This window comes from Aplysia californica, unplaced genomic scaffold, assembly GCF_000002075.1.
Source record: "Aplysia californica isolate F4 #8 unplaced genomic scaffold, AplCal3.0 scaffold00110, whole genome shotgun sequence".
In the NCBI taxonomy this organism is placed as follows: domain Eukaryota; kingdom Metazoa; phylum Mollusca; class Gastropoda; order Aplysiida; family Aplysiidae; genus Aplysia; species Aplysia californica.
The window spans coordinates 849243-875851 of record NW_004797380.1 but is presented as its reverse complement, the minus strand read 5'-3'; the positions used below and the strand labels follow the sequence as shown (position 1 = coordinate 875851).

Here is a 26609-nt window from a genome sequence, read left to right as displayed (position 1 = left end):
TGTTTCACTTTCAATACCATCTATACAAGTATTCTCATGGATACCTAGCCATGTGGGCATGCAAGGAAACGAGCAGTTAGATGACCTGGAGAAGAAATCCTTATCCCTTCTGTTGGGATCAATGACGAACACTCTCCCACAGACTGACTTTAAAAATAAAGTCAAAAAGTACTCCTCCAGTCTGTGGGAGAGCCATTGGAAAAAACAAACTAATAACAAACTGCACAACATTAAACCCAAACTGGGACCGCGAAATCCTTCAGGCCTCTCTAGAAGAGAAGAAGTTGTTTTTACTCGATTACGCATCGGACACACGGCCCTAACACACAAATACCTTCTTCCAGGAGAAGAAAAGCCGTTCTGTGTCGGATGCATAATCATTTTGTCAGTATGCCTCATATTTCTTATTTCTAGTCCAAGCCGTGTTACATTTTACGCTTTCTTCCTGTAAAAAGAATTTGTGGCGTTAAAATTGTTAAAATGCCAAATATGAGGCAAATTTAATAGATGGCACCTCATTTGTGCACAGCGCTTGAAGATTGTGAATAAGCATGAATCCTTTATGTTCTGTCTTGCAACTCTGCTGTTTCCGAGCATTTCAAGTAGGCTACTAAGCAAGATTTTGTTTTGCCATGTCTCACAAACTGCTTGATGGTGGAATTTTCTTTAGAAAATTGAGTGCTTGGAGCTCAGGTAGAATTATGCACCCGTTCAATTCATTTTAGGTAGGCGGGTGGGGGGTGTATGTATGACTGGTAGGACCCTTGAAATAATGTTATCTCCCATTTTGAATAACCTCAACAGATCTCCTTTGTAAAGTGTGAGAGTGTGAGTGTCCGTTACTGTCTCATCAAGATGCTGTGGGAGACTGCATTCCCTTTGCAGCTCTGTCTCGTGTTTTTTTAATGCAGGTATTTTTAACGCCCCCTTCAACACAATATCGATTATTTATGAGGCAGGCTTCCAATCCCTTTTGTCAGGGCCAATCCTGGCTGAGAGGGATACAACACCCCAGCAGAAAGATCGAGATACTTGATTAAATTTTTCTCCCCACTCAGGAATCAAACTCAGGTCTCCCGTGTGCAACAGCGAAGCATCAAATCACTACACCACAGGCATCAGTGCTCCATCTCTGATGGACTTAAAGAGAATGTCAAGCAAAAAAAAATGAAGTTTAATGGCCACAGTCACGGATATATTCTGACAGATAGACTTCCTCTACCCAAACAGCTTGACTGTAAAGGTACAGAGGAGAGGTGTTCAAATTCTTCAAGAATCATGATGCTCACCCTTGAAGACAAGTTTTCTCATAATAGAGACAAATACATAACTAGGCTTCATAAGATGTGTTCCTCTCACATAGTGTCACAGTTGACTGACCTCCAGTCTGGTTGATTCTTAGAGAAGCAAAAGGTTTTATGTATAAAAGTAATGATAGAATCTCGATTTCAGAAAGCTTATTTCTCAAAACTCTGCAAGCCAGACATTATTGTTCGACCCTGTTAGTCCAGGGTTCCAAGATGTCAAACAGCCTGAACCAAACAAACATGTCTTCATTCTCGTCTCTTCTTTCAATTTTTTTGCAGAGAAATAGTGATTAACAGGAACATGTTCAGGCCCCTGTCTAGAGAGTGGAAGATTTTGTATACTTTGATGCCATTAGAGTTGGGACTTGACACAGGGTTTTCATCATTTAAAATTTACTCTTAGACCGCCCAGACTCAATGCTGAGGGAAAATTTGGTCTCTGAGCATGTGAAACAAAATTCAACCCAGAAATTATCTCACAATGTTAAAGGAGACAAGGCACACAGTACAATATGCAGTTTCTCTGATAAAACGAAAACTAAAACATTTGCTACGGATCATAATCATCATTTCATTTATTTCTTTAATACAAAAATGCCATTGCTGAAAAAGCATATATAATTCAAACATTTTGCATAGGGTGGTGAATTTGCACTTTACAGAACATAATAGATTTTGTTCATTATTAGACACCCGTTTAAAATGCTTATATAATATATAACATTGCTGACAGCACTTTATACGTTTTCATACAGTCTGACAATGGGATGGAATTATCAATAAAGTTAACTATCATGAGATTTGTGGCTTATAAAACAACTGTGATGAAGTCAACTTAGATTGATGCTTGCATATATGCTCATGCATATCAAAATATGAGAAGGCGCAATGGCCTATTTCGTCAATGCCTGATCAGATCACTATACAAATTTGCAAAATATCCTTTTCAGACTTAAATAAGTACATTACTGCTATCACAGAAAAGTAACATATGGGAAAATGTATACAGTTTATACACTTCGTTACATTGTTATTGGTGAACAAATAGATAGACCACAACGGCAAAGGAACATCAGCCGAAATCTTTCAAAATTCATCAAAGGATACGGCTTTGTATTTCGCCTCAAACTAGAAAGGAACTTGAACATAAAAATATGTACGGATGATAACAACAAAACAAAAAAAGGAATGCTTTTAAATTGTGTTATTTCTGTCTTATACATGGTCAAATCAGAATGGTGGGAGGCAGGGTTATGTACACACGAGCTACACTAAAAACTCTGATGAAAACAAGAACAAAACAACTGATCGTTTACAGGCTCCATGCAGTTTATCCACTCAGATAAAGAAGGACACTGCAGCCTATTAGGTTGTCTAGCGACAAGACTAGCGGTCAGAGCCAGTCTGAAGTACATGAACCCTGGGAAGGGCTGTACACATTACACTATGGTAGAGAGAGAGATCATTCTCAAGGGATGCGATGATCCCCAGACATTTGTGGGTGTCCGTCTGTAGGCACACACCGTCTGGGGCTGGACGGAATCTCTCGACACCAGGTAAACGAGTCAGATCTTAACTCCATAAGTGCCATGGTCTGCTCTTATCAGTAGACTTCTGGACACGGCGCTCTTCAGTCATGGCCGCCTTGAAGTTCGAGGGAGGCTATAGAGTGTGGAGAGATAGATTGTCTTCCTCTTTCTGTTAGCTGCTCTTATGTCCAGAAGATTTTTGTTTCTGCCAAAAGGAATAAAAAGTCTGTTAATATACAACACAAGGAGATTCATAGAACTCACAACTTCACATCAAGGGACATGATAAAAATGTAAACAAAGAGGATGAATGTGTTGGCAAGGGAGTCCACAGAAAGACTAGTCTTCTTGTTTGTTTTAGTAAGAGCTTTATGTCATTTGCAACGCAACAAGGCCATTTAAGTGCTTAAGTTTAGAGGTGTTACAAGGAAGAAATAAACACAAAAAAGGAGGAGGAGAGGAAAGGACAATAGATGTTTGATAAGAAATAAGGACCAAACCACACCAGAACACCTTCCTACCACCAACAGACAAGTCTTCAAGTACATGAATGTAATGGAGATAAGGATAGTGAAAAGACCTTAAACATAAGGGAGCAAACCACAATCTCCCATTTATAAACAAAATATGCTCCTCTAAAATGCCACCAAGGAAACGATTCTGAACTTCAATCCATCTGCTTGCTCTAGGATCATTTTGAAACTCCCAACATCTGCCCTTTCAAACATGCCCCAACAATTCAACGACCATTACCAAATTTATTCATCAAAAACTACAAGTTGTGTTATGTGTGATAGAATGAGATTGTGGGTTCAATTTTTTAATCTCAGCTCAGTCTGACATTGTGTCTTTGGGAAAGGCACTTTACACGAATTTCCCATTTGACCTGGTCCTTTCGAAGAAGGACGATAAACTCGGAGGTCCTGTCTCTTGAATAACCAAACAGTGTTGATAGAGGCGTTAAACCCATACCATTTCACCATTTTCACAGAACGTGAAGCCAGTGACTTACATCAGGAGCTCTATTCAGCTTGGAGATATCCTCTACAAAGCAAGCAGGGACAAGGCCTCGTTTGTCCTCAATCTGAAAGAAAAACACCAAAACTTTGTGCTGTGAATACAAGTCATTCCTTAGCTATGGACACTAAACTAAAGGGTAGTCAAACTAATGCAGTATTTTTTCTGTTTCCATCTCATCTCGCCTCTATGTTGAAACCTACAGAGACTGAAATTCTTTCAGCTATTATTAACTTTATAACTAGGTACTTAAAAAAGCAATAAAGCCATTCATTTAATGTTTACGAATTGAAAGAAATTAGTTTTCAAGTCAAGCACTCACGGAAAGGAGTATTTGAAAGAGAGAAAGAGTGCACAATGTGTGAGAAAAGCTTTACTTATGAGTGGGGACTTTCTCTTTAAAACAGAAATCCTCTGTTTGGGGAAATCTTATCAGAACTTGGACCACAGTTGTTATTTTTGGACAAAAGACACCGATATCATCTCTGTTATCCTTCTCAGCTTCTTCCTACAAAATTTTAATTTAACACGATCATAAAGAAAAGACACAGGTAATAACACAGATGAAACGTGGTAACACTGGTAGCATCCTTACCTCGCCATGATAGAACCCATCCTGTCTTGGCTCCCCGTACACATGCATGAGGTCACCAGCGTGGAAAGCCAGTTCTAGTGTAGTGTAGTCATGCGGGGACTGCTGCTCTGGGCTGTAGTCATAGAGAGCCATCACCTGAGGGCACAGTTATGGAATATTGTCAAGAAAAACTTACAGATAACATCAATCATGTTTTTCCTTAAATATAAGTAAAAAAGCAATGTAGATGTATTGAAGTAAAGAAGGTAACTGGTAGGACAGCATGAGAAACATCTACACCAGGTAAAAATTGCATGTGGACATTTCTTTCTAGTAAAAATGCTTACAAAAGAGACCTGTAACTTTTGTTCCTAAATTCCTTTTCATCCCATACATTATCAAGTTACTTAGGTCTTTACATCCTTGATCCTAGCCCCCTTAGGCCTACAGAACATTAGCTTCTATGGAAAAACTCCTAGCTTTAAACTACGACAAGCAGAAGTGTGCATTCGTTGAGCAGAAAGATAAAGTTTTTATGTGCTGAGGCATGCACTTGGTCTCCTAGAAACATATTCTAAAACATAATTTCCTGAGAGAGTTGACATAAAGGTACACACCATTCTCTTGTGACCTCGCTTGTACTGGATGCTGTTGAGGACGGAGGACAAGTCTGTGTCAAGATCTTCCGTCTCATCGTCCACTTGGCCTTGGTTCAGCTTGACCATTCCCTCAAAGACCAGCTCAGCACGCGGTGAAGCGTACCCGCCAGAACAGAGAGATTGGACAGCCAGACGATGCGGACGGTCGGGACTGAGACCTTCGATGACCACTTCACACTGGCGGGAACTGGACAATTGCTCATACTCCACATTGTCCAGATACACCTGAATCAAAGTGAACATTTAATATTAGTTTTAAAGGAGCGGTTGCATGACTGAATGTCTTTAAGAACATGCTCTGCTGTTTAGAAAGATACTAAACCAAAATTTTGATCAAACACAAAAGAATGAAGAAAAAACAAATTCAAAAGTTATAAAATTGTCTCCTTCGCAACCACTTTCAACATTTTCCTTTAAAAGAAAATTCCGCGTAGTATTTACCGGCACCTTTTTGCATGGTTTTTGTGGCACATTCATCTCTTTACCATTGCCACGTGGACGATATATCTCATCAAACAATCATGGTAACAGCAAAGTCAGCACGCGCTTGTCAAAACTCCAGTCGAGGAAAGGAAAGAATAAAAATCTCCCTCCCTCTCTCCTTCTCCCTCTTAGTATGCCTCTCTCTTTCTCTGTATATGTCTCGTTCTTTCTACCTGTCTCTGTGTTGCTCTCCTTCGTTCTATGTATAGTACTCATATATCTATAAAATGTCAGGTAGTGAAAAAATAATTACCATATATCCTAGTACTTTGACTCCGTTGCTGTTTCCCTGATTGTCCATAGCAGGGGGTAACCATGACAACAAGATGCTTTTCTCATTGACAATCCCCTTGATCTGAAGATGGTGAGGAGGGTCCGGCACCGGGACAGTCCTCTTATTTGGTGACAGGACAGCTGCATTCAGCTTGTTGCTTCTCATTGCTGAGAAATTACCTGGGGGTAAGAGTAATACATTTGGTACATGTAACATTCCTGGAATATTTTGTTGTGGCATAGCTATTTTACAAGAATTGCTACAGGTGAAAACAACACTTCTATTTTTTTCACTTGACTTACTAATTTCTGTAACACGATCCCTCTAAACACCGTAAGTTACATGACTCATAGTTAAAATTTTCCTCCTTTTAATCGATACCACCCCGAAAATACCCTTATTCCAATAGGGGAAAACCTTGCAACAATCATGGTATAGTCATGGGAAGAGAGACTTAAAATTCATAAAGGTACTTCACTGTTCACTTTTAACATTTTTGATGAGTTGGAAAAAGTCTTTCCCATTACAGTAGGAGAGAGATTTTAAACAGTATTCTTTTGAATAGACCAAACATGAAGAGATTTAAATGAAGTAGACATTTAGTTACATAAAAATAATATGACAAAACAGTAAAAGAATTGAAACAGAGCTATTCAACTGAACAATTGACCCTAAAGCAGTTTGATGGCTGAATCTGAAAGACCAAGCAAAGCAACAGACTCTCTGTTTGGATTATCCTACCTTGTGTATGCTGAGCTGTGACAGGGTCCGGCTGCTGGAGCCGCCGGTATAAATCCATCACCTGCTCCGGACTGTGGTCAAGCCGAGCTCCTCGGGGGCCGAGATGGTTGGCATGATGACCATTGAGGTGTAGTGGCTGGAGGTAATTAGCAGGCACAAGACCTGACCGCCCGTTGACCACAGCCTCATAATAGCCACACTGATCCATTAGACCTGCAAAGTAAAAAAAAAAAAGAAGCATGTTCAGCAACCAACACCTCGAAATTTTAAACGTATTCACAATTATGAATATGCCTGTGTCCATGTCTCTGAAAAGCTCAATTTTTCCATCTCCTTTCAAAGACATTTAAAAACTAGGTCTGCTTGCATGAAAGCCATAATATTCTTTAATGAAAAGGAGGAAAAAAACATCAGGAAAACTTTTTACACAAAGTTCAGTTCCATAATACAAATTCCTTTCATTTGTCATGACATATAAATAATCGAGTAAAACAATTTGCAAATGTTAACAAATTAGTTAGAAATCATTTTCTGAAACAATTTCGACTCATTGATTTACCTGATATTAAGACGTGATCTCCCTCTCTCAAAGCTAGTTCCAAACTGGGCCGTCCCGACTGTGAGAAAAGACCTGGATCGTAGTCAGCAATAGCCACATACTGCCCCCTGGTCACTGCCTCACCCGGGAGCTGCTGATGATCCCGAGCTCTGTGACCAGACGTCGCCCAGCGCGAGTGTGCATGGGTCCCGCGCTGTGCCCTCTGGCCCGAGCCCAGGGTCTCAGCAGATCGAGGGCGGTTGTTGACGTACGGGGTCGGCCGCTGTTTCTTGATGGAACTGCCTGAGGAGCCCCCTCCTATAGAGTCTGTGTCGCTGAAGGGATAGCTCAGGTCAAGGTCATCCATAGACGAAGATCGTGTGGGTCCTTGGTGCCTCTCTGATGTCTGTGGGAAACTAGGTCTGTTCTGTGAATGGTTCTGAAATACAGAGAAATGGTCAGATCAGTTTATTTGAATAAATAAAAGCATATTGACATTATAAGGGTCATTTAGTGCTTGGAAAAAGCAAGACCGATAGACAAAATAGTGGCACCTTCCAACCACTCACTCGTGTAATAAGCAGTGAGAAGTTCCGTAGAATTTAGAAACAATAAGAATAATAATGACAATTGGGACTGGCTTTAAAGAAAACAAAAATACAAAAAGAAAGGATCCCTTTTCTTTTTTAAGAAAAATTTGCTCTACAATGGCACATGCATAAACATTCAAACGTAGTCACTCACCACAGGACAGCACTGACTTTGAACTAGAAATATCATGTCAAGTTCAATGACACACCCCCTGAACAACATACAATAAAGATATTTTACTAACACTGCTGAGCACAAAATATATGAATTTATTTATGCATTTATATACTGTACATTAATCACTAAAATAACACCTTGAGTATAAGGGGAGAAATCTGTCTGCTGGCCATTGCTTCTTCTCCCTTATTTTCCAAAGTTACTCTCTACAGTATTAAAGGACATCAACAGTGATCAAACTGTCACAGTTTGTCAGTTTCCCATTTCCTTCAAAGAGACCTCACAAAACCAAGTGCCCTTTCATTTAAAACCATTGCCTTCCATTCCAGCTTTTAAATTAAAAAAAAATTTTTTTTAAAGTACATGGTTTTACACAATTTAGATCATTTAGGAGGTGGGTTTCTGACCCTGCCTGTAAGGGCCTCCGGGCTAAGAGGGATACGACATCCTTGCAGAAAGACTGAGATACTTAATAAAAATTTTCTCACTACTCAAGAATAGAACTCAGGTCTCCTACGTGCGACAGCAAAGCGTCTAACCACTACACCACAGAAGCCGGTGAATACTGCTCTATAAAGTTACCAAATGCAGCCCTACACTTACCTTGTTGGGTGACGTCCGTAGCCTAGTGGTTAGGCTACAGGACTTGTAATCATGAGATAGCGGGTTTGGGGGTTCGAATCTTAGCTCGGCCTGATGTTGTGTCCTTGGGAAAGGCACTTTACACAAATCTCGCACTTGACTCTGTCTTTTCGGAGATGGACGTTAAACTCGGAGGTCCCGCCGTCTCTTAAATAATCTAAATATGTTGATGGAGTTAAACCTCTACCGTTTTCCCATTTTTTACCTTGTTGTGTTCCTCCACACTCATGATCTGCTCCAGTCGTGTGAGGTCATCCAGTGCACTGGATGGGCGGTGAGAAACATGACGTAGTTCGGCTCCCAAACGACGGAGCAAAGCATCCTGCCAGAAACAAAATAAAAATGTGAAACAAACTTCAAAAATGTTCAAGCACACCATCTTCTGTCCAACACTACAAAAATAGCTAGGAAATATAATTAGAATTGAGTACGGTATATGTTTAACTTATCATGAAACAAGGTTCCTTTCCATTTGTATTTACATAAAATAAAGTACATTCAGTTTGAGGGGGAGAAGTGTCATTAACACCTGGAAATGAAAATGTTTTGATTTAGATGAGTAAACAGAGATGTGTTGGTGGTTGGCGGGTGCTCTGGTGTGGTTTGCTCCTTCTTTCCTATCAAACAACTATCGTCTTTATCTCCCCTCCTTCTTTTTTGGGTTTGTTACTCTCTTGTAACATCTCTAATCTTCGGCACTTATATGACCTTATTGTGTTGCAAGTGCTGTAAAACGCTTACTAAAACTTAAAAAACCCAGAGATGTGGCTTATCTACTACAACAGATAACCTACTTAAACTTTTTAAAATTGTAAAAGACAGGTATAAGTGGAAAGGCTAAAGCCAGTTTTTTTTGTGTGTGGCTTTTTACACCACTTAAGCATTCTTGATCTACAATAACAACATTTTAGATTGTATATTGCACTTCACATTTGAAATAAGCTAGAGAATACACATTTTTACACCAAATTCAATAAGGACAGTGTATGCTGATGCTATAATCAACACTTACAGTTGAGTAAAGTCTGAAATCAATAAAGATTAATTACTATGAACAAAGGCAAGCAGTGGAATGTATAAACTCCATAAAATACCAGCTCCTTTTTACCTTTTCCTGGCACTTGCGAGTTAGTCTGTCTACTTGGGTTTGTAGAGGTTGAATCATGGTGACAGCTTGATTCTTGAAGTTTTCCATTTCATCATACTGTGAAGAAGAAAATACACACAAAAGTTAGTACATCTATTCATAAGATACTCAGACATGGTGAGTTCTTCAGTATTAGTAACTTTCTGTCATATCTTCAATGTGCCTTGTGCAAGCTTGTCCTTAACTCAATTGGCATCTTCCTGGACTGGGCAACATGAGACCCTGGCTCGAACTATCGAAGGTGTATTTTTGAACAAGGGTTTTTTTTAAAATCTTCACAACTCTACATCCATGTGGAATGCCTCTACCTGAGATAAACATAGATTCAGAAGCTCTGCCTCTTACAGCTACTTTTGAATATTACAACAGCATCATAAAATAAAACTAAATCCTAGCATTCATATTTACACTTCTGTATTCCACCAAAAAACAATCAGAAAAAAAATACTGAGAAAAGAAATGGACAAACAAAAATTAATACAAATCAGCAGTTGGATTCCAGTTCAGGTCGGGGGGGGGGGGGGGGGGGGGGGGGGGAGGTATGAGAGGGGGACCAGCAGAGAAAAGATTTATAAAGTAGATGAAATTTCCATTACAACAAAATATTAGTCTTGCCATCACCCAAAAATTAGCATTGCCAAAACAAAACACATCTTTTAAAGAGAGTTCGTTTTGTAACAAGTCTACCTCATCAAAAACAAGGCAGACATCAATTCATAACTCATGTATTACAAGTAAAACCCATCAAATATACACGATTAAAACATATTTCATAACTGGGATTATTGTAGGAGGAGATGAAAACCAGTTCCGGCTCGAAGGGCTTGACATAACATCAAAAGTGATATCAAAATAGGAGCGAAAAAATTATATTTTGACACAGATCATTGTAAACATAATAAGAGTGAAGCAGTAATTAAATACATCATACAAACAGACCAAAACATGCAAGAACAGAAAATGAAATAGCTTCAGCTGAAAAACTTAAAGCAAATAAACATATCAATATTACTGAAATGGGGACGGGGGGGGGGGGGGAGAAGAGGGGGGTGCACCTCCGTTGTTACAAACACTGGTCACAGGTTGAAGGGAACATAATCCTAGGAAATTTTACAGTTTTATGCAACATTGCCGGTTAATATCTTTAGGACTGGAAGCCACTATGGAGAGTCTTAGGGGAAGACACAATAACCCTCGCTTAGAACTGAGGGATGAGCAGTGCCAATGTAAATGACCTGGGTGTTCTAAACTTCAATGTAGTTTATCCCGGGGGTTTTTTGTCTTTTAAAAAACAATTTTATGCTTTGGACAAATGTATTTACCATTGGAAAAAAATACATGAACCAAAGTAATCATTATCTTACTGCTACTGCTATATTTCAATGGAAGTAGCACCAATGACTTACTTTTTACAACAGAGCCCACACCATTATATTATTGGTACTGTATCAGTCGAATTATGACAAGCTGACTGAACAGACCAAGGATGATACATTTTGCTATCTTGAAATGTCCCTCTTCTTTGAATAGTCTTTGTTCGGACAAGTAATCACTGACAGAATTTTATCTATTTGGAACTAACTCAGTAAAGCAGGGAAGACAATTTCTAGGAAGCTTTGTAAACAATCGAAAATTATGGGGTTAAAAATCCTTCAAGCACAACAATGTGTTTGAAGCCTCTTGAGGTCAAGGAAAGAGGCACAGTTTTATCCACATTTTCAATGAGTTCAACATGGCAAGCTTTAACCATGAACCTCAACATGGGCTCATGACAACTGTAAAGTTTAAGACTTGAAGAGACAAAAAAATGGACAACAGGATATACCAAATGACTAAGCTGTTTGAGACTAAGATCCCTGCACTCAACAGAATATTGTTATTGTAAAATCTTCACATATCTAAACACAGAAACAATAGCAAAAGGGGAAAAAAAATCATAACATTTCAAATCAATCATGAAAAAAGAATATACAGTGAGCACCAAAACCCAATGAGTGACCATATTGTACATTTCAAGTTTTCAAAAAATGTTACAAACTGCGAAACAAATGTAAAGCACATCATATTTTTTCCAAAAACAAAAAGTGTTAGGGCACTGGGTGTAGAGGACTTGCCCGGGCAGACAAATTGTTGAAATCGTCGGAGAGGCTACGCAGATGTATGAGCTCAGCCTCACTTTGGTGCACACGGTCCCGCAGGTTCAGGTTTTCCTCGTACACTTCACGGGTCTTGTCCGTCTACGGGGAGGAGGTGGGAGCAACAAGTCAAAATAGCCACACACTTCTCTACAAGCATCTCTTTGCACCGAGTACAAAGAACTGAAAAACTTACATTTTGCAACATTTTGCTATAGTTTTTCTCCTTCTAAATCCTTTCCAGAATTACACTAAGTTAAAAAACAGAGGAAAAAAAGAGAAAAAAAAGGACAGAAAAACGATCCAGTTTCTATAAGTCAGCTTCCTGACTGTACTAAGATTTAGCAAAACAGAATTGAAGTGCAAGTATATGTACTTCACAATGACATGAGATCCCCTTTTCATTGGACTCCCAGGAAGAGAATGCAATTATGAAAAGTTCGTCAATAAATCATAACTTACTAATCTGCAAAAACATTCGCACCCAAACATTGTCCAAGTCATCTAAACTCACCAATATCTAACAAAACAAGTGACCAGCTCATATATCATGACTAATTATTGTAGATGATTTCTAACTAAATCTTTTTACAATAACATGGACACTATTAGAGGTGAAGAGTGAGTATTGTTAGAGGTGAAGAAAAACATACTTGTACATTAATGACCACAGAAATCCCAGTTAAAATATATAACAGACTGGTATAATAGGGGGATAATATAAAGAAAAAGGAGCCACTTACTTTTCACCACTAATTTTTTTTTCAAAAGAAAATGACATAAGTAATTCTGACAGCTCCCCCCTCCCCCCTCAAATTCCCCTCTTCCAAAAGAAATATAAAGTCCTATTATTTAAGAATCCTCATTTCCAGAAACATAACACATCTGGTTTGAAATAAACACTGTAAATGGATACAACTTTGAATAACATTGTGATCAATACAGAAAAAAATAGTGAGAGACAAAATGTTAGTATACATTGTGATACATTCTCGTTCAGTGTGAGAGCCATGAAATGAACATCAATTTGGCTGAGAAGTTTAAATAGCCGCATTTATAAAACAGTGGATAAAAATAAAATATAAGACATTTGGTGAAACACGGTAGTGAGGCAAATCATAATTAAGCAGAATGCTACAGTTCCTTCCAGCAAGAGATGATTTACACATAAAAAAACATATTCTTTAAAAATCATCTGAAAAAAAATTGAAATTCTGAAATGAAAACCTTTGCAAAATAAACTCTTAAGCTCTGCACTTACTATACAAACAATCACCTGAACATGAAAAAAACTCAAACCAAAAGAAAAAAAATAGACAGTTAGCCTATCCAACATAAACTGAAAACAAGGAATACACTGAATAGTTTCAATTTTTAAAAAAGCAGCACTCATAGAATTTGTGACAGTGTGCTGGTACAGAACATGTTAAATCCTAATGAGGCCTGAATATCATTGAGCTGAAAAAGAGAATTAAAGTAATCTGTTCAGTAACTAACAATGATTGAGCTACATTGTTTCCAATTTTTTCACATGATATTTTTTTCCAGAGGGAACACTTCGCTGGTTTGTCACTGCACATAAACTCTTTCTACGTACTGGAGCATGTACGCATGTAAAAAAATTTTTAATGGATTTCTAAGCTTTCTGTAGTATACATAACAACTACCTATTGCAGTTACTAGAACTTATCTTAACCCTATCCGTACGTCATGTTTTACTATCGTATCCATACGACATGGGGAGCTCTGGGCCACCATTTTCCAAAAAGGAAGTTTACTCGTTAATCCGATCTGTATGCTATGCATAGTAGTCTGTCAATATGATTTTTTGAGAAATACTGTGCATTTCAAAGAGATCTTCAAACTAGAAGTATTCTAAAATGTGAAGAATACAACCCCGGGGGTACAAAATGACCCCAGGGCGTATGGATAGGGTTAAACGTGCATCTTGGTTCGAAAGGGTTGACTTTTCATTGTATAAATTAGTTGTTCTTCAATATTCACAACGATGCATGTAAATTTTAATGAGAAACTACTTACTATCAAAGAAAAAGCAAACCATATTCTCCATCACAAAAAAATAATTAATTTAAGAAAGTTTTTTTTAAATAAAAAAAACAACAACATAATTTACCATTCAATATGTGTTAAATGTTTAGGCACATAAAAATATCAATAACAAAGAAAATGAATGTTTAATACAGCACAGTAGTAGGGATTTATGATGAAAGAAAAGTATATTCCTTTCCCAAATTACCGCAACCTTGAATGAAGTTACAAATGTGGCAACAAAATCTACAAATAAGAAGAGATAAAACAATAATGTGAAAGCCAGTACATCAACAATACTAAGTAGAAAGTATCAACACCTCTCCTGCGCACAGAATATCTAAACAAGGTCATTCGGCTATATGGTGTCTTGCTGCTGATGAATATATATATATACCCTTCCTACCCACCCCTAAAGGCAGTTGATCATGTGTATAAAAACACAAATCAAGCCTTAAACTGAGCATCAATTGGAACATGGCCTTCTGTCACTTTTGTAAAACAGAAAACTTCACTGAACCTTGACAGCAGGAGTCAGTAGGCTCTTCACTGTTACACACAGTAAGATACGAGTCTGAGTCTCTCTTGGGGAAGGTTTTGTTGAGCACAGCATGTTGTATCTTACTCAGCCAGTGTTGGCCCTAATTGTCAATGTCAAAATAGCCCGTCCGTGATTAATAGTAGATTGTGTCCATGGGGCTTTTCATAAATTACAATTATCATTGTTAGCCTAGGCGCAAGGGAAGTGTCAACAATAATGAGTGACACAAACGAGGCATGGACAAAGTCATTACATGCAGACTGTCTGTCACAGAAAGGCACCATGGAAGACTAAAAGTACATTTGAACTGTTTGTTCTTGATCTTAAAGAAAAATTGTTTTGCATTTCAAACTTTCTCAAGATGTAAATTGTCTTTTGCAGATGAGAATAAATTTATATTCTCTTAAAACTATTTCAAATAGCTAACGGATTTTTAAGACTTCGGGGAAAAAATGTTGGGTTATCTTTAATTAACAAAAATATACATTTATATATAAAACAAGAACTGCCAGAAAGTTTCTGTTCTCATCAGAAAGCTGAAGATAGCTAGAAGCTAAAAACTATTTGTTGCATTCCACTCACTTTATAGAACTATACTTCACTGATCATTCAGCAAATTTATCCATTTCCCACAGTACAATTTTGACAAAATAAACCTGAACCAAAGCAAACAATCTGCATGTTGTAAATACATTTCTTGAAATAAAAAAGTAAGCATTCCCTTTCCATTTATGTGACAAGCATAAGAAAAGTCTGCTGTGCTCTGAATTACCCGGTTTATCAGCAAAGAATTTAGAGACCCTAACTGCTCCTCCAAAGCTGAATTCTTGGCATCCACACGGAACAAATCTTCTAGTTTCGTTCTTGTCTCCTCAAGGTGGCCCCTCAGGGTTTCTATTTCCTGCTCAGCGCGTCGCAGTTCGACCTTCAGCTGGTCACGCTCAGCTATAGTCTTCTGCAGGGTCAAGTCCAGCTCACTTTTCTGTGAGATGACCTCACTGAGGTCCTGACCTCTGTCCTCGTGCTGCGTGAAATGTGTGGGTTGAGCTTGCAGATTTTAGCATTTTGCCAACATTGCATACCAGATCTCACATGTTCATAAATGAAAAATGCCTTTCAACTTTTAAATTCATGTGTTAGAAATCTAAATATTTTCAAAGCATTCTGTCACTAAAAAACATCACAACAGGAAAAGCAAAAACCAATCACAATTGTACATACATGTTATGAAAAATCAACTCGTAACTGACACTGAATGAAAGGAAGAGACAAAAGAGGGAGTTGAGAACAACAGTGTCATTTGTCATTCGTTCAGGGAAAGGTAACTGATGAATATAGAGTGCCACAAAAGTGGTGACAAGTTAATGTCACAGAGACATTAAATGCTATACTTAGCTGTGCAGACACAGTATTTACCTTTATCTTTACTTTCGGGATTTTTTTCTTTTTAGGAAAAGGAACCAGTTACTGACAGGAAAGCAGGGAAAAATAATGGCTTTGCTTCTTTAAAAAAAACTTTAAAAACCTTGCCTACACTTAGATGTCCATACTAAAAATTAAAAAAATCATTTTAAAAAAGTACACACTAGTTGAAAACTATCAGAATTTCACCAACTGACCTTTGTTTTAAGCTCCTGTAGCTGAGATCTGGTCTCCTTCAGCTGTTTTTCACTGTCCTGTAGAGAGACCAGCTCTTTCTCCAAGCCACGGAGTGAGTCCAGTGCGTTGCGGCGCATACCCTCGATGTTGTCACACTCCGCACGACAGCGCTTTAGCTCCAGACTAACCACTTCTACTTCTGTTTTCTGAAGAAAAAACAACCAAAGTAATTCTGTTAGATTTTTTCTTATTAGTTCAGTTTTAACAATCAACTACGCTTAAAGCAACATTCATATTTTTTATTGTTCATAGGTATAGGACTAAAAGGCAAACGCCTGAAAACTAGTAGATTGATAAAAACAACTGAAATATGCAGATTTTTCTAACAATCTTGAAATATCCCCAACTATAGCGAACAGAGGTGACTGTAGCAACATAAAAAAAGGATATGGTATTGAGAGATTTGAATAAAAAATAAATGCCCCACCACTGAAGAGAGGAGGAGGAGGAGGAGGAGGAGGAGGAGATGAAGACAAACTTTAACTTTTCTATAGGAGCATAGAAATTGACAAGACTGACAAATAACCCACATCATCCATCAAAGGAATATGTAAAATTGATACAGTATCAGAAAAAACATCCCCAACAATGTTAGCAAGCAATATGCCTACTGAATTATAGTGACAACTTGATCAGAAGCAAATAAAAGAAAGTGCATAAGCACGCTGTTATGTTTGTTTCATACAAAAGGCCAAGATGTCTAACCTTTGACATGATTTCTCGTTCCCTGCGCTCCAACTCGGTCTTAAGGGCAGCAGGGTCAAGGATAGCATCCTGGCTGCGGTACCCAACCTGTCCGAGCTCTCGCCGCAGCTTGCTCAAATCCAGCTGCAGCTGCTCGACCATTTCTCGATCAGTTTGTTTGTTCTGGGGACAAATTAAGATTGATCAGACTTCTTGGATTCAGAAGCTTTTTTCTATTGCAGGGCAAACTGATGTCAGAAGTCATAAAATTGTGTCACAAATCTTGTCCCTTTATTAAAGATGAAATCTAAGAAAGTGGTGGACACTTCAAGCAGAAAGACAAGACTCATTGTGATTGGTATTGTAAAAAGCCCTTTCATGACTTTATAACCTTGGTAATACCACTAAGCTCAAATCAACCCACCACAAGCAAGCCATTAAAAATTATAACAAAAACAAAATGGTGTTCACAGAATAGTAAAAGAAAATCCCCAAAACTCACACTAATAAAAAAAACCTTCAAAACGAAAATGTCATCAGTTTATTACTCATTTAGATTTTGTACCCACAAAATTTGATTGATTTATAAGAAAAGAAATATGTGGATTTTCCAAAGCACAAGGACACATAATAACTGGCAGAGTGGATCTTTTTGATATAACAACATAAAAACAATAATACAGAGGAGGAATAATTGTATTTTTCACTTATGAAAATCAAAAGACTTAGACTCACCTTGTTTTTCAATAAGTCTTCAATGCCCGAAAGCCATAACTCTAATATATTAATATGGCGACGTTTTTCTTCAAGTTCCTTTTCTAGTCTGTTGATCTGAAATTGTATACATAAAAGGAAAGTAGTATAAAGAAAAAAAAGTATCTTAAATTTCCTCATCAACCAAGAATAGTTACAGCTAATGAGGAAAGAAAAAAAACCAACTTTGTTCCCTCAGTCAACAGGACATTCACATAAATATGAGTTAACTTGACATAATGACGGAATGCAGTAGCAAGTACATATCCATGCAGTTAGTGTGTATCACGTTTTTTAAAACAAATAAAGACTTTGAAAGGGTTGATTTCAACAGAGAAAAATTCATTACTGATTACAAGCTGGACCTTTGTGGTGAAATATCTCAGTTCTCCAATCTATTCAAAGCTGTAATATTTATCTTTTATTTTTCTGAATTGCCCTTCTATCGAGCAGATGTGAATTAATTTTTTAAAACATGTGACAACTTCATAAGAAGTATTATTTCCATTGAGACGAAGTAGCAACCCGCCACCAAAATGTGCTGGCTCAAATCAGTGAAGATACAGAGCTATGCGTGAAGAAAAGTAAATATTTCAGAGGTAAGAAGAGTGGTGGAGAAAATAATTATGTGATCAGCAATTTATACAATTGGTTTGAGAGGGTGACAGTATTTCTGAGGAGTGACTAAGCAAGTGCTGTAAAGAAAATCCAACAGAACTGAAATCATATACTGAACAATATTTTTGCTCCACTAGTGGCTATTTCTAAGATATTTTAAAGTCAGAAATATACAATAGTTTCAGGAAACTTTTGTGCAGTTCTTAGATCACCAAAGTATGGTCTGACATTAAGAAGACTTAAAACACATTTTGTTCTGCTTTAAAAAAATGAATGCACTGACTGAATATACCACTCTTCCTCTTCAGCGTGAACATTCAAGACGTGTGATAAATATACATTCAGTATGTTTTTACATTGGCTCACATTACACTGAATACACTCCAACCAATATCCGGTTTAGTGCCTGTAATTCTTCTTCTAAGTCTATTTTATACTTTCCTATGCTAAATGTTCATAAAATACCAAAAACACATACACATCTGTATCCATTTATGTAAATGCATGCACATTTACACACAAACACACCCACATATATGGTTTATATATACATATACATATACATATACATATATATATATATATATATATATATATATATATATATATATATATATATATATATATATATGTATTATATATATATTATGGAAACCACAGTCTCCAAAACACAGCAGTACCCATACAACCGACTAGACAATGCTGGGAATCAATTCTTTCTAAATCTCTCATCCCCCAAGACCCATTCATTCACTCCACATGCACAATGTTAGCCCTTCTGATCCGCTGACCAACTAGATCCCCCAAACATTTAATACTTCACATAATATGTTCCTGACCAAATGAAAACCAGTCACACAATAAAAGCAACAAAACCATAACAATGAAAGGGGGGTTGGGGGGGAGGGGATGTGATGAGGATAAAAATGGCACAAATGAAGACAAGCAGACCAAAAGGTGGGTCATGTTAAAGGGAAATACTATTGAAATGGCTGTGTATAACTACAGAAAATATTGGGGTTCTCTGAACCATCTGACAAAATGAGGGCACAACTGTAGTGCAGAAGATATAATTCAGTACCAATACAAAATATGTATATGTATGAAATAGCGTCCAATGATTCATTTACTTTTTAAAAAATGCTAAAGTAGAGTACATTTAAACTAGGATATATCAAGTAATCAAAGGTAAAGATTTTTGTTTTATTCTTATTCCAAAATAAAAATATGAAAGAGGGATGAGAAATAAATAGGGACTTCAAATTCAATCCTAAGACCATCTATTCTACAAATCTGTATAACGAAATACGCGACTTTGAGTAACGAGTGTACTTTAGCCTTTATGCATGTCTAAAGAGATCAAGACAGACAGTCACATCGATTATTAGTCACAACAGATCATCACATTGATAGAAAGACAACATATTATTAGAATTAACAAAACATAGGGAGCAAAGTAAAGGTGTGAGGAAACAGAAAATGCAGAACAACATTCTGTCAGAAGCAATGGAGAGATAACAGTTTCCACAAAACATGAAAACACGTATCATATAGGTATGTAGCTATACTGATGCCACAACCATCGGTCAACAAAATTCCAGGACACACAAATAACTTTCCTGTATAATACATAACACCCAGAGGACTGAAGCATGCAGGGTGAACAATAATGATAGTCAACTAAAAGAAAAATATCCTTAATATAACTCAAAGTGAATGTTTATGTGCTTTTGTGTGATACTTTATGGTACAGATGGGCAGGCGTGTCTGTGGTTGGGGGGGGGGGCGTAGCATTCTACTCTCCTTACCTTCTCCTTTCTCCTGAAGGCAGGAGGCAACTATACAGTATACAACTTGTTAGTACAGTGCAAAGAATAGGGGCTAGTGTAGGACTATTTACACAGAAAACAAAATGGGTATATTTCTACAATCTGTAAATATGGATTCTGTATAAGAATATATAGCTGTAAATGTCAAAATTAATTTCCTATAGCTCATCTATTTCATATTATTCTTGCAAGTAGCAGTATTTTCAGTGGTGCTGAGATTAGAAAGCTAGCTTTGGAATGAGCACAAATAAACTGTCAGCTTAGCTGGTGTTAAGCAATGTAACATTTGTTGGCTGGCCCAGATAAGTAAACTGAGAGCCCCAATGTGTTGATGACTAGAGAAGCAGTAATGACGGACAACATACACAAAGCTAGGCCAGACAGTAGTAGCTCTCAAGCCATCCACAACCCCCACATGGCTATATGACACGTAAGGGAGGATTAAAAAATGAAGAAAAATACAGGTACCTCAGTGAAGTTTCTTCCTTAATTTTTTAGACTGCACACAAAACAAAAAATAGAACTTATCTCATGCTAATGATATGGGCTTAATTTAAACCCCCCAAAAAATCATTATAAGTACTGTTAGAAAAAAATAAATAAAAACCGATATATCCCACACACGGATGAGCTTTCAGCATGTATGATACAATAGCTGTGACATAAATGTCAGGAGTAAAAATGCATACACAAATGATAAAATAGTTTTTTGCTGTATTGAAAGAATACTCATCAGAAAGCGCAGTACATGTATTTACACAAAACAACTGAAACAAAGCTCTTTTTTGGGGTTAGTACTTTCACATTTAGTTGCTTCTTTTTCCTCCACCCTCTCTACACATCCACTGTAAATTCTGCACAACATCAGCAACATGGAGATCACTCACTGGCCGGCAGGACCCAAAGCAGCCACTGACTATCAAAGCTTTAAGAACCTCTAAACCACTACGTACAATTTGTTGCTGCGTTCGTTGTTGAGTAGTACCAAAACAGCAAGTAAGTAAAACGACATTTAGTGCACTAGGAAGCAGATCAGGACAATAGAAACACTCAAATAAAAGAAGTAGAAGGAGCAAACCACACTAGAGCGTCCACCAACCACCCACATTTCATCTATAAGTACTATCACCAATAGGAACACTTTATCTTATTGTTTTCACAAGATAAAAGTAAGTGAACCTACGACGGTAGGACTATGCACAATAGGAAATAAAAGAAGGAACCTGAAATATTCTCTCAGCCATACAAAGTAACAAAATCGTCATCTTCACACACAAAGACAAGTTTTAAGAAACTACTGAGTATAATAACTACTTCCCGTGACATTTGAGATATGAAATATCAAATCATTCAGTTAATTCAAGTTTTCTAGGTGGAAAAACAAAACTAACTTTGAATTTCAGTTTGTTTCTCAAATTTCAATATATTTCATATTCACAACTAAGACAGTCACCTGTCTCGGAACAACGTGACACTAGGGAGACAGGGAGGAGTTATATGGGAACACACACAAACAGCTAGTTACACTGCCACAAGACGGCAGCTCAGAGTCTGAGGAGCTGATGATGGGAACACGTCTACGCGCTAACAGCAGACAATGTGCAAGTGCTGGAACAAGGAGAAGAAAACTTACATCTTCCTTGAGATGTTTGTTGTCTTTCTCAAGGCCTTCAGCTTGCTTCAAAGTTTCAGATGACTGTGGAGAAAAACACAGGAGCAAATTAACAATATGAACTGTCATTGACCGTATCAAATTACGAATGCCTTTTTTATTAAATTATGGAAAAATTCATCACATTATAACAGTTATCTTGCACTGAGAAATTATAGAATCCAACAGAAACAGCAAAAGAAAAATACTCACATAGAGCCTACCAGTGCTACCATCTAATTACCACAAAACTCTCATACAAAAAAATATATGTGTAATTTACTATAAAGAACAGTTACAAAGCTTAAAAAGCCAAGCAGCCTATTTAGACCTCAATAACTGAAAACGAATTTTATAAAGGAGTACGAACTGCACAATATTATAATATATCAAACCAGGATTAAAAAGTTGGAAAGTGTTACGATAGAATCTAGTTGATGGAGTCAACGAAATCTTTTCATTATCACCAACTCATGGCAATGGGCATTTTGATTACAAATTAACAACTATCTTGCCAAATAATACCACGCTGAAATAACTCTTTCTTCTTCGTCTTACCTTTTTCTTCCAGTAAAAGACTTGGTCATCATCACTTCGACCACTTTTATCAGACTGAATATAACAAAAAGAAAAAAAAACAGCAAGTTTTAATACCTTATCATAAGTTGGAACACAAAGACATTATCTAATCTAACACTACTTCCCCTTTTTTCTTTCAAAAAAGTGAAAAACTAATACACTATAGTCTTTCCCCTTGAGCTATATCACAAAATAACACAGTTTTTAAACTATATTTTAAAAAATTAGTACAAAAGGCTTAAGTTTCATTCTGGCTCATCAGCTAGAGTGTGTAGAATGTGCAGGATCTAAATTATAGTCTTATTCATTTCAGGGTTTTGAGTTAACAGTACAATGATCATTATGATATCTCTTTATTTACTACATTTACATCAAACACAGTTTCAACACTATCATGCTTTTCAAAACAACCCACAGTGCAAAGACCATAGCCACTACCTTTAAAAGCATTACAAGCATCATTATAAGTGTTACAACTAAAGTAATGTTCACAACTTTAACGACTGAGATAAGAATAACAAGCACCATAGACATTATTTATACCCATCCCTTCATCTCATCACAACTGCCACAAAAATCATACCAACATAAAAGAACAGCAACTAGTTATTGTCATTGAAACCATTAAAATCTGTTTTAACAACTTCATTTATACAAATATTCTTTGTTGTAGTAAGCGTTATATGGAAGTTGTAACACAATAAGGTCATACAAGTGCCAAAGATTAGAGGTGTTGCAAGAGAGTAACAAACACAAAAAAAGAAGGAAAGAAAAGGACGATAGATGTTTGATGGGAATGAAGGAGCAAACCACACAAGAGCACCTGCCACTCACCCACAACAAATATTCCCATATTCACAGTTACCCACAACTACAAAAGTCAAAACAAGCAATAAAGACATGGAAGGAGATATGAGACACCTGCTTACCTGAAGTTGTTTCTCAATCATGGCAATACGTTCTCGAATACTCATTCCACTTGTGGAATTATCCAGGGAGTCCCTTCTATCCTGCTCGTTAGACACTCCGCCTATAGAATCATCGGACGAGTACCGGGGTGAGGTGGCATGCACCTCAATCCCCGGGGGGCCTGTGGAGGGGAGAGGCGGCGGTGCCTCGTCATCCTCCAGGCTGTCCACGCCCTCCTGGGCGGAGCTGGGCAGGTAGAAGGAGTCCTCTCCGAAACGTGTCAAGGGTGCTCGCTGTTTCTGCATTGTCTGCTGCTGAAGCAGATCTTCATCACTTCTCGCCGGAGAAGGTAGAGATTTGTCATTAGCGAAATGTTTTTTGTTCGCGGCCGCAGCGGGTCCGGAAAGTTCATAGGCCATTTGGCCATCACTGCTTTCACTGCCGCTGCTGATGCCATTGTTACTCGTTGCGTGGTAGTTCTTGGCGGCCTTTAGAACACGTCCTCGCCTCGGGGGCGGGACTGGGCCGTTAGATGAGTCCGTGTCATTCTGTGTAGTTCGGTGGTAGCTGCTGTGCTCCGATTCGGAGGGGAGGTGAAGGCCAATGGTGACCTCCTCCTCCTCCACACCAGACTTGCCACCACCGTGTCGGGGCTCGGCACTGTGGCCGGCCCACGTCGCCCCGGCCGTGGGTATAGCTCCTCCCCGCGAGCCACCCCCGGCCGTGGGTTTCCTGGCCTCGATAGCTCTCCAATGAGATTCCTCCCGGCTAGAGGCTTGTCCAGATTGGCCACTGCCGCTGCTGCCAATACTGTCATCATCTTGTGACATCTTGCGTGGCTGGGCAGACGTATTTGTGACAGGGGCGGACTGTGAGTGCAAGGAAACAAAAAAATCACAATTACAACTCAAATTACAACATTTCTATTATGTTATTTTTAGGAATATTTAACTAAAAATGCACTAGACAATTAAGACTTATGCATGCGAACAAGTCATTTGTTTAAGTTCATATTTGCATTTTAAATTTCATCTACAGTAAAGGGAGGGGGAGGAAGGAGCGAACCAATCATCTATGCTGGGGGAACTTCAATTTGAGACAATTTCTATACGCGTTTCTAACAAATTGATCTGAATATTTGCACAACACTTTTCTAAACATAAGTGTGAATTCCCCTTTAGCCAGTCATTGGAGCAACAACTATCTCAAATTCACAAACAAACTGCAGCACTCACCTGAACAACGAAGTCTTCCTTGTGAGCGAGGCCGAGGTTCTGGGCACCTCCCTGTTTGTGGGGGTCAGCCTTTCCATCTTGCATGCCGCGAACTGACTGAAGGACTCTCTCTGATGCCAGCCCATGGAGTGGACGGGCTGACAGGGAATCACCCTCCGGACCTGAGTCTGGGGACACAAAACAAAACAAAACTTTTCAAATCTACTGTTTTGTGGGGGGGGGGAAAACTTCATTCTCGTACTAACAACAAAAACTTCTTAGTGCGCGCACACACGCATGCAAGCACACACACAAACGCACGCATGCACACATGCACACAAGAATTCATTGAGACCTATGTTAGAATGAAGTCACTTCACCAAAAACCAGGATAACCTTTTATTGTTCAAGTCAATCAACTAACATTAAAAGTATCCTCCAAACAAATACCATCCACATGGTATTCAAACATTTTAACTAGCACCCCCAAATAGTAGGATAAAAAAAGTATTTCTTTGATCCAAACCTGAGTCACTAGTCAGAGTTCTGTTACTGCTTCCACAACTTTCCACATCAGTATCAGATTCAGAAGTCTGAAACTTGGTCGTATTTAACCAAAACATTACGGCAGCATCCAGTTTAATTTTGTAATCCTACAACAATCGCCCAAAAAAAGTGGCAGTCCAAAAAGGTAGAACTTCAACCTAGATACATCTGCATTTCACAGGCAGAAATACTTTCTAGTTCACAAAATACATAGAAAGGCACAATGATGAATGAAACTGAAACTTTCTGTACTCCACACAACTGTGAGAAACTGAGTCAGTTTAAATGTGTAAATGCACTGAATAAGCCTTCCAAAAGCTAGAAAATACCACGTAAGAACTGAACAACAAGATGGTTTTCAGAGGAATGTGCAGGTAGGAAATGATTAAACCTATAACATGACACACGTCAACACAATTATATATATACACTGAGGGATTTTTCCATCTTCATTTTCCCTTTCTCTCCATGCATTATTTGACTCATTGAAACAGCACATGTGCAAAAAGCTTGCTAATAGAGTGCAGAGTCTAGCACAGTGAAGTAGTAACAGCTGGTGCCTCGGTCACAGATGTACACAGCGTAGTAAACTGCCTACTGATTTCCATTGGGAGTTATGCTATTGATGTGTCAGACCAGCACAGAAAATATCAATAAATGAATTAGGGGAAATAAAATTGAACAGTCTATAGTTACAAATTTATCTTAAGTCTGTACATTTGTGAGCGTGTGTGTTTTTGCAAGTGTGTATGCCTAAACGTTGCTATTGCGCCTGTGCGTGCATTTGTGTGTGTGTGTGTGTGTGTGTGTTATGTGTGCGTGTGTGTGCGTGCGTGTGTGTGTGTGTGTGTGTGTGTGCACGTGTGTGTTTGTGTGTGTGTTTTTGTGTGTGTGAGAGTCTTTGTGTCTGTGTGTGTGTGCATGTTAGTCCATGTGTGCGAGAGCTTGTGTTATAGGTGGTGGAGTGTGTGTGTGTGTGTGTGTGTGTGTGTGTGTGTGTGTGTGTGAGTGTGTGTGTGAGTGTGTGTGTGTATGTGTTCGTGTGTGTTTGTGTGTGTGTGTGTGAGTGCGTGTGAGAGTGTGTGTATATGTACGTGTGTGTGTGTGTGTGTTTGTGTGTGTGTTTGTGTATGTGTGTATGTATATGTGTGTATATGAACATGCATGAAAGAAAAAGAGAGAGAGTGTATGATTAGTATTGATTAAAACAAGTATAAACATGATTGCTAAGATATATGATAAAATATAGCCAGGGCCATGTGGACTTGTAATAAATTACTCACGAATGAATGACAACAACAGCTGAGGCATGCTCAATGATTTTTCATTTCTGATAAGAGACAGAGATAGCAAAGAGCAAACACAAGATGTTTTACTCAAGGCAGTTGAAGCGCAGAATTAGACACATACAAAAATACTGTTTTCCACAAGTAAGGATTAATGACACATAGATATACAGAATTGGTCATTTAATATCATTTCTTCAAAGAAAGACATGAATACTAAAACTGAAAGTCCAGTTGAAGAACGGTTTCTTCTCAAACAGTTATGCCCATCAGAGGCAAGCATTTGGGATTATAAAACTGGTGGTATGGGGGGGGGGGGGGCGTCCCCCGGTTTTTAAGTGTGGAAAAAAAAAGGCTTTCATTGCCATTTGTGTGTAACACTCCCATGTTAAGAACGTTGCATTGGCTTCCCGTGTCAGCTAAAATGTCTTATAAAATTGCAATATTATGTCATAAATGTGTCAATAACAAAGCTCC

General features: G+C 38.1%; 1 protein-coding gene across 1 annotated transcript in view; it reads right to left on the bottom strand.

Moving 5' to 3' along the window:
* Window positions 1–1858: 1858 nt before the first annotated feature.
* The window catches only part of LOC101851570 (A-kinase anchor protein 9), a gene marked incomplete in the record, with an annotated part of 155691 nt that continues 130940 nt past the window's right edge, over window positions 1859–26609 (bottom strand). The window contains 19 exon segments of the mRNA XM_035969062.1: window positions 1859–3041; window positions 3849–3920; window positions 4449–4583; window positions 5045–5311; window positions 5823–6022; window positions 6585–6797; window positions 7144–7561; window positions 8738–8854; window positions 9641–9736; window positions 11794–11916; window positions 15177–15428; window positions 16024–16209; window positions 16769–16930; window positions 17483–17578; window positions 19927–19956; window positions 21581–21643; window positions 22157–22210; window positions 23107–23955; window positions 24322–24488. Of these exon segments, the coding sequence (XP_035824955.1) occupies window positions 3009–3041; window positions 3849–3920; window positions 4449–4583; window positions 5045–5311; window positions 5823–6022; window positions 6585–6797; window positions 7144–7561; window positions 8738–8854; window positions 9641–9736; window positions 11794–11916; window positions 15177–15428; window positions 16024–16209; window positions 16769–16930; window positions 17483–17578; window positions 19927–19956; window positions 21581–21643; window positions 22157–22210; window positions 23107–23955; window positions 24322–24488 (3533 nt within the window).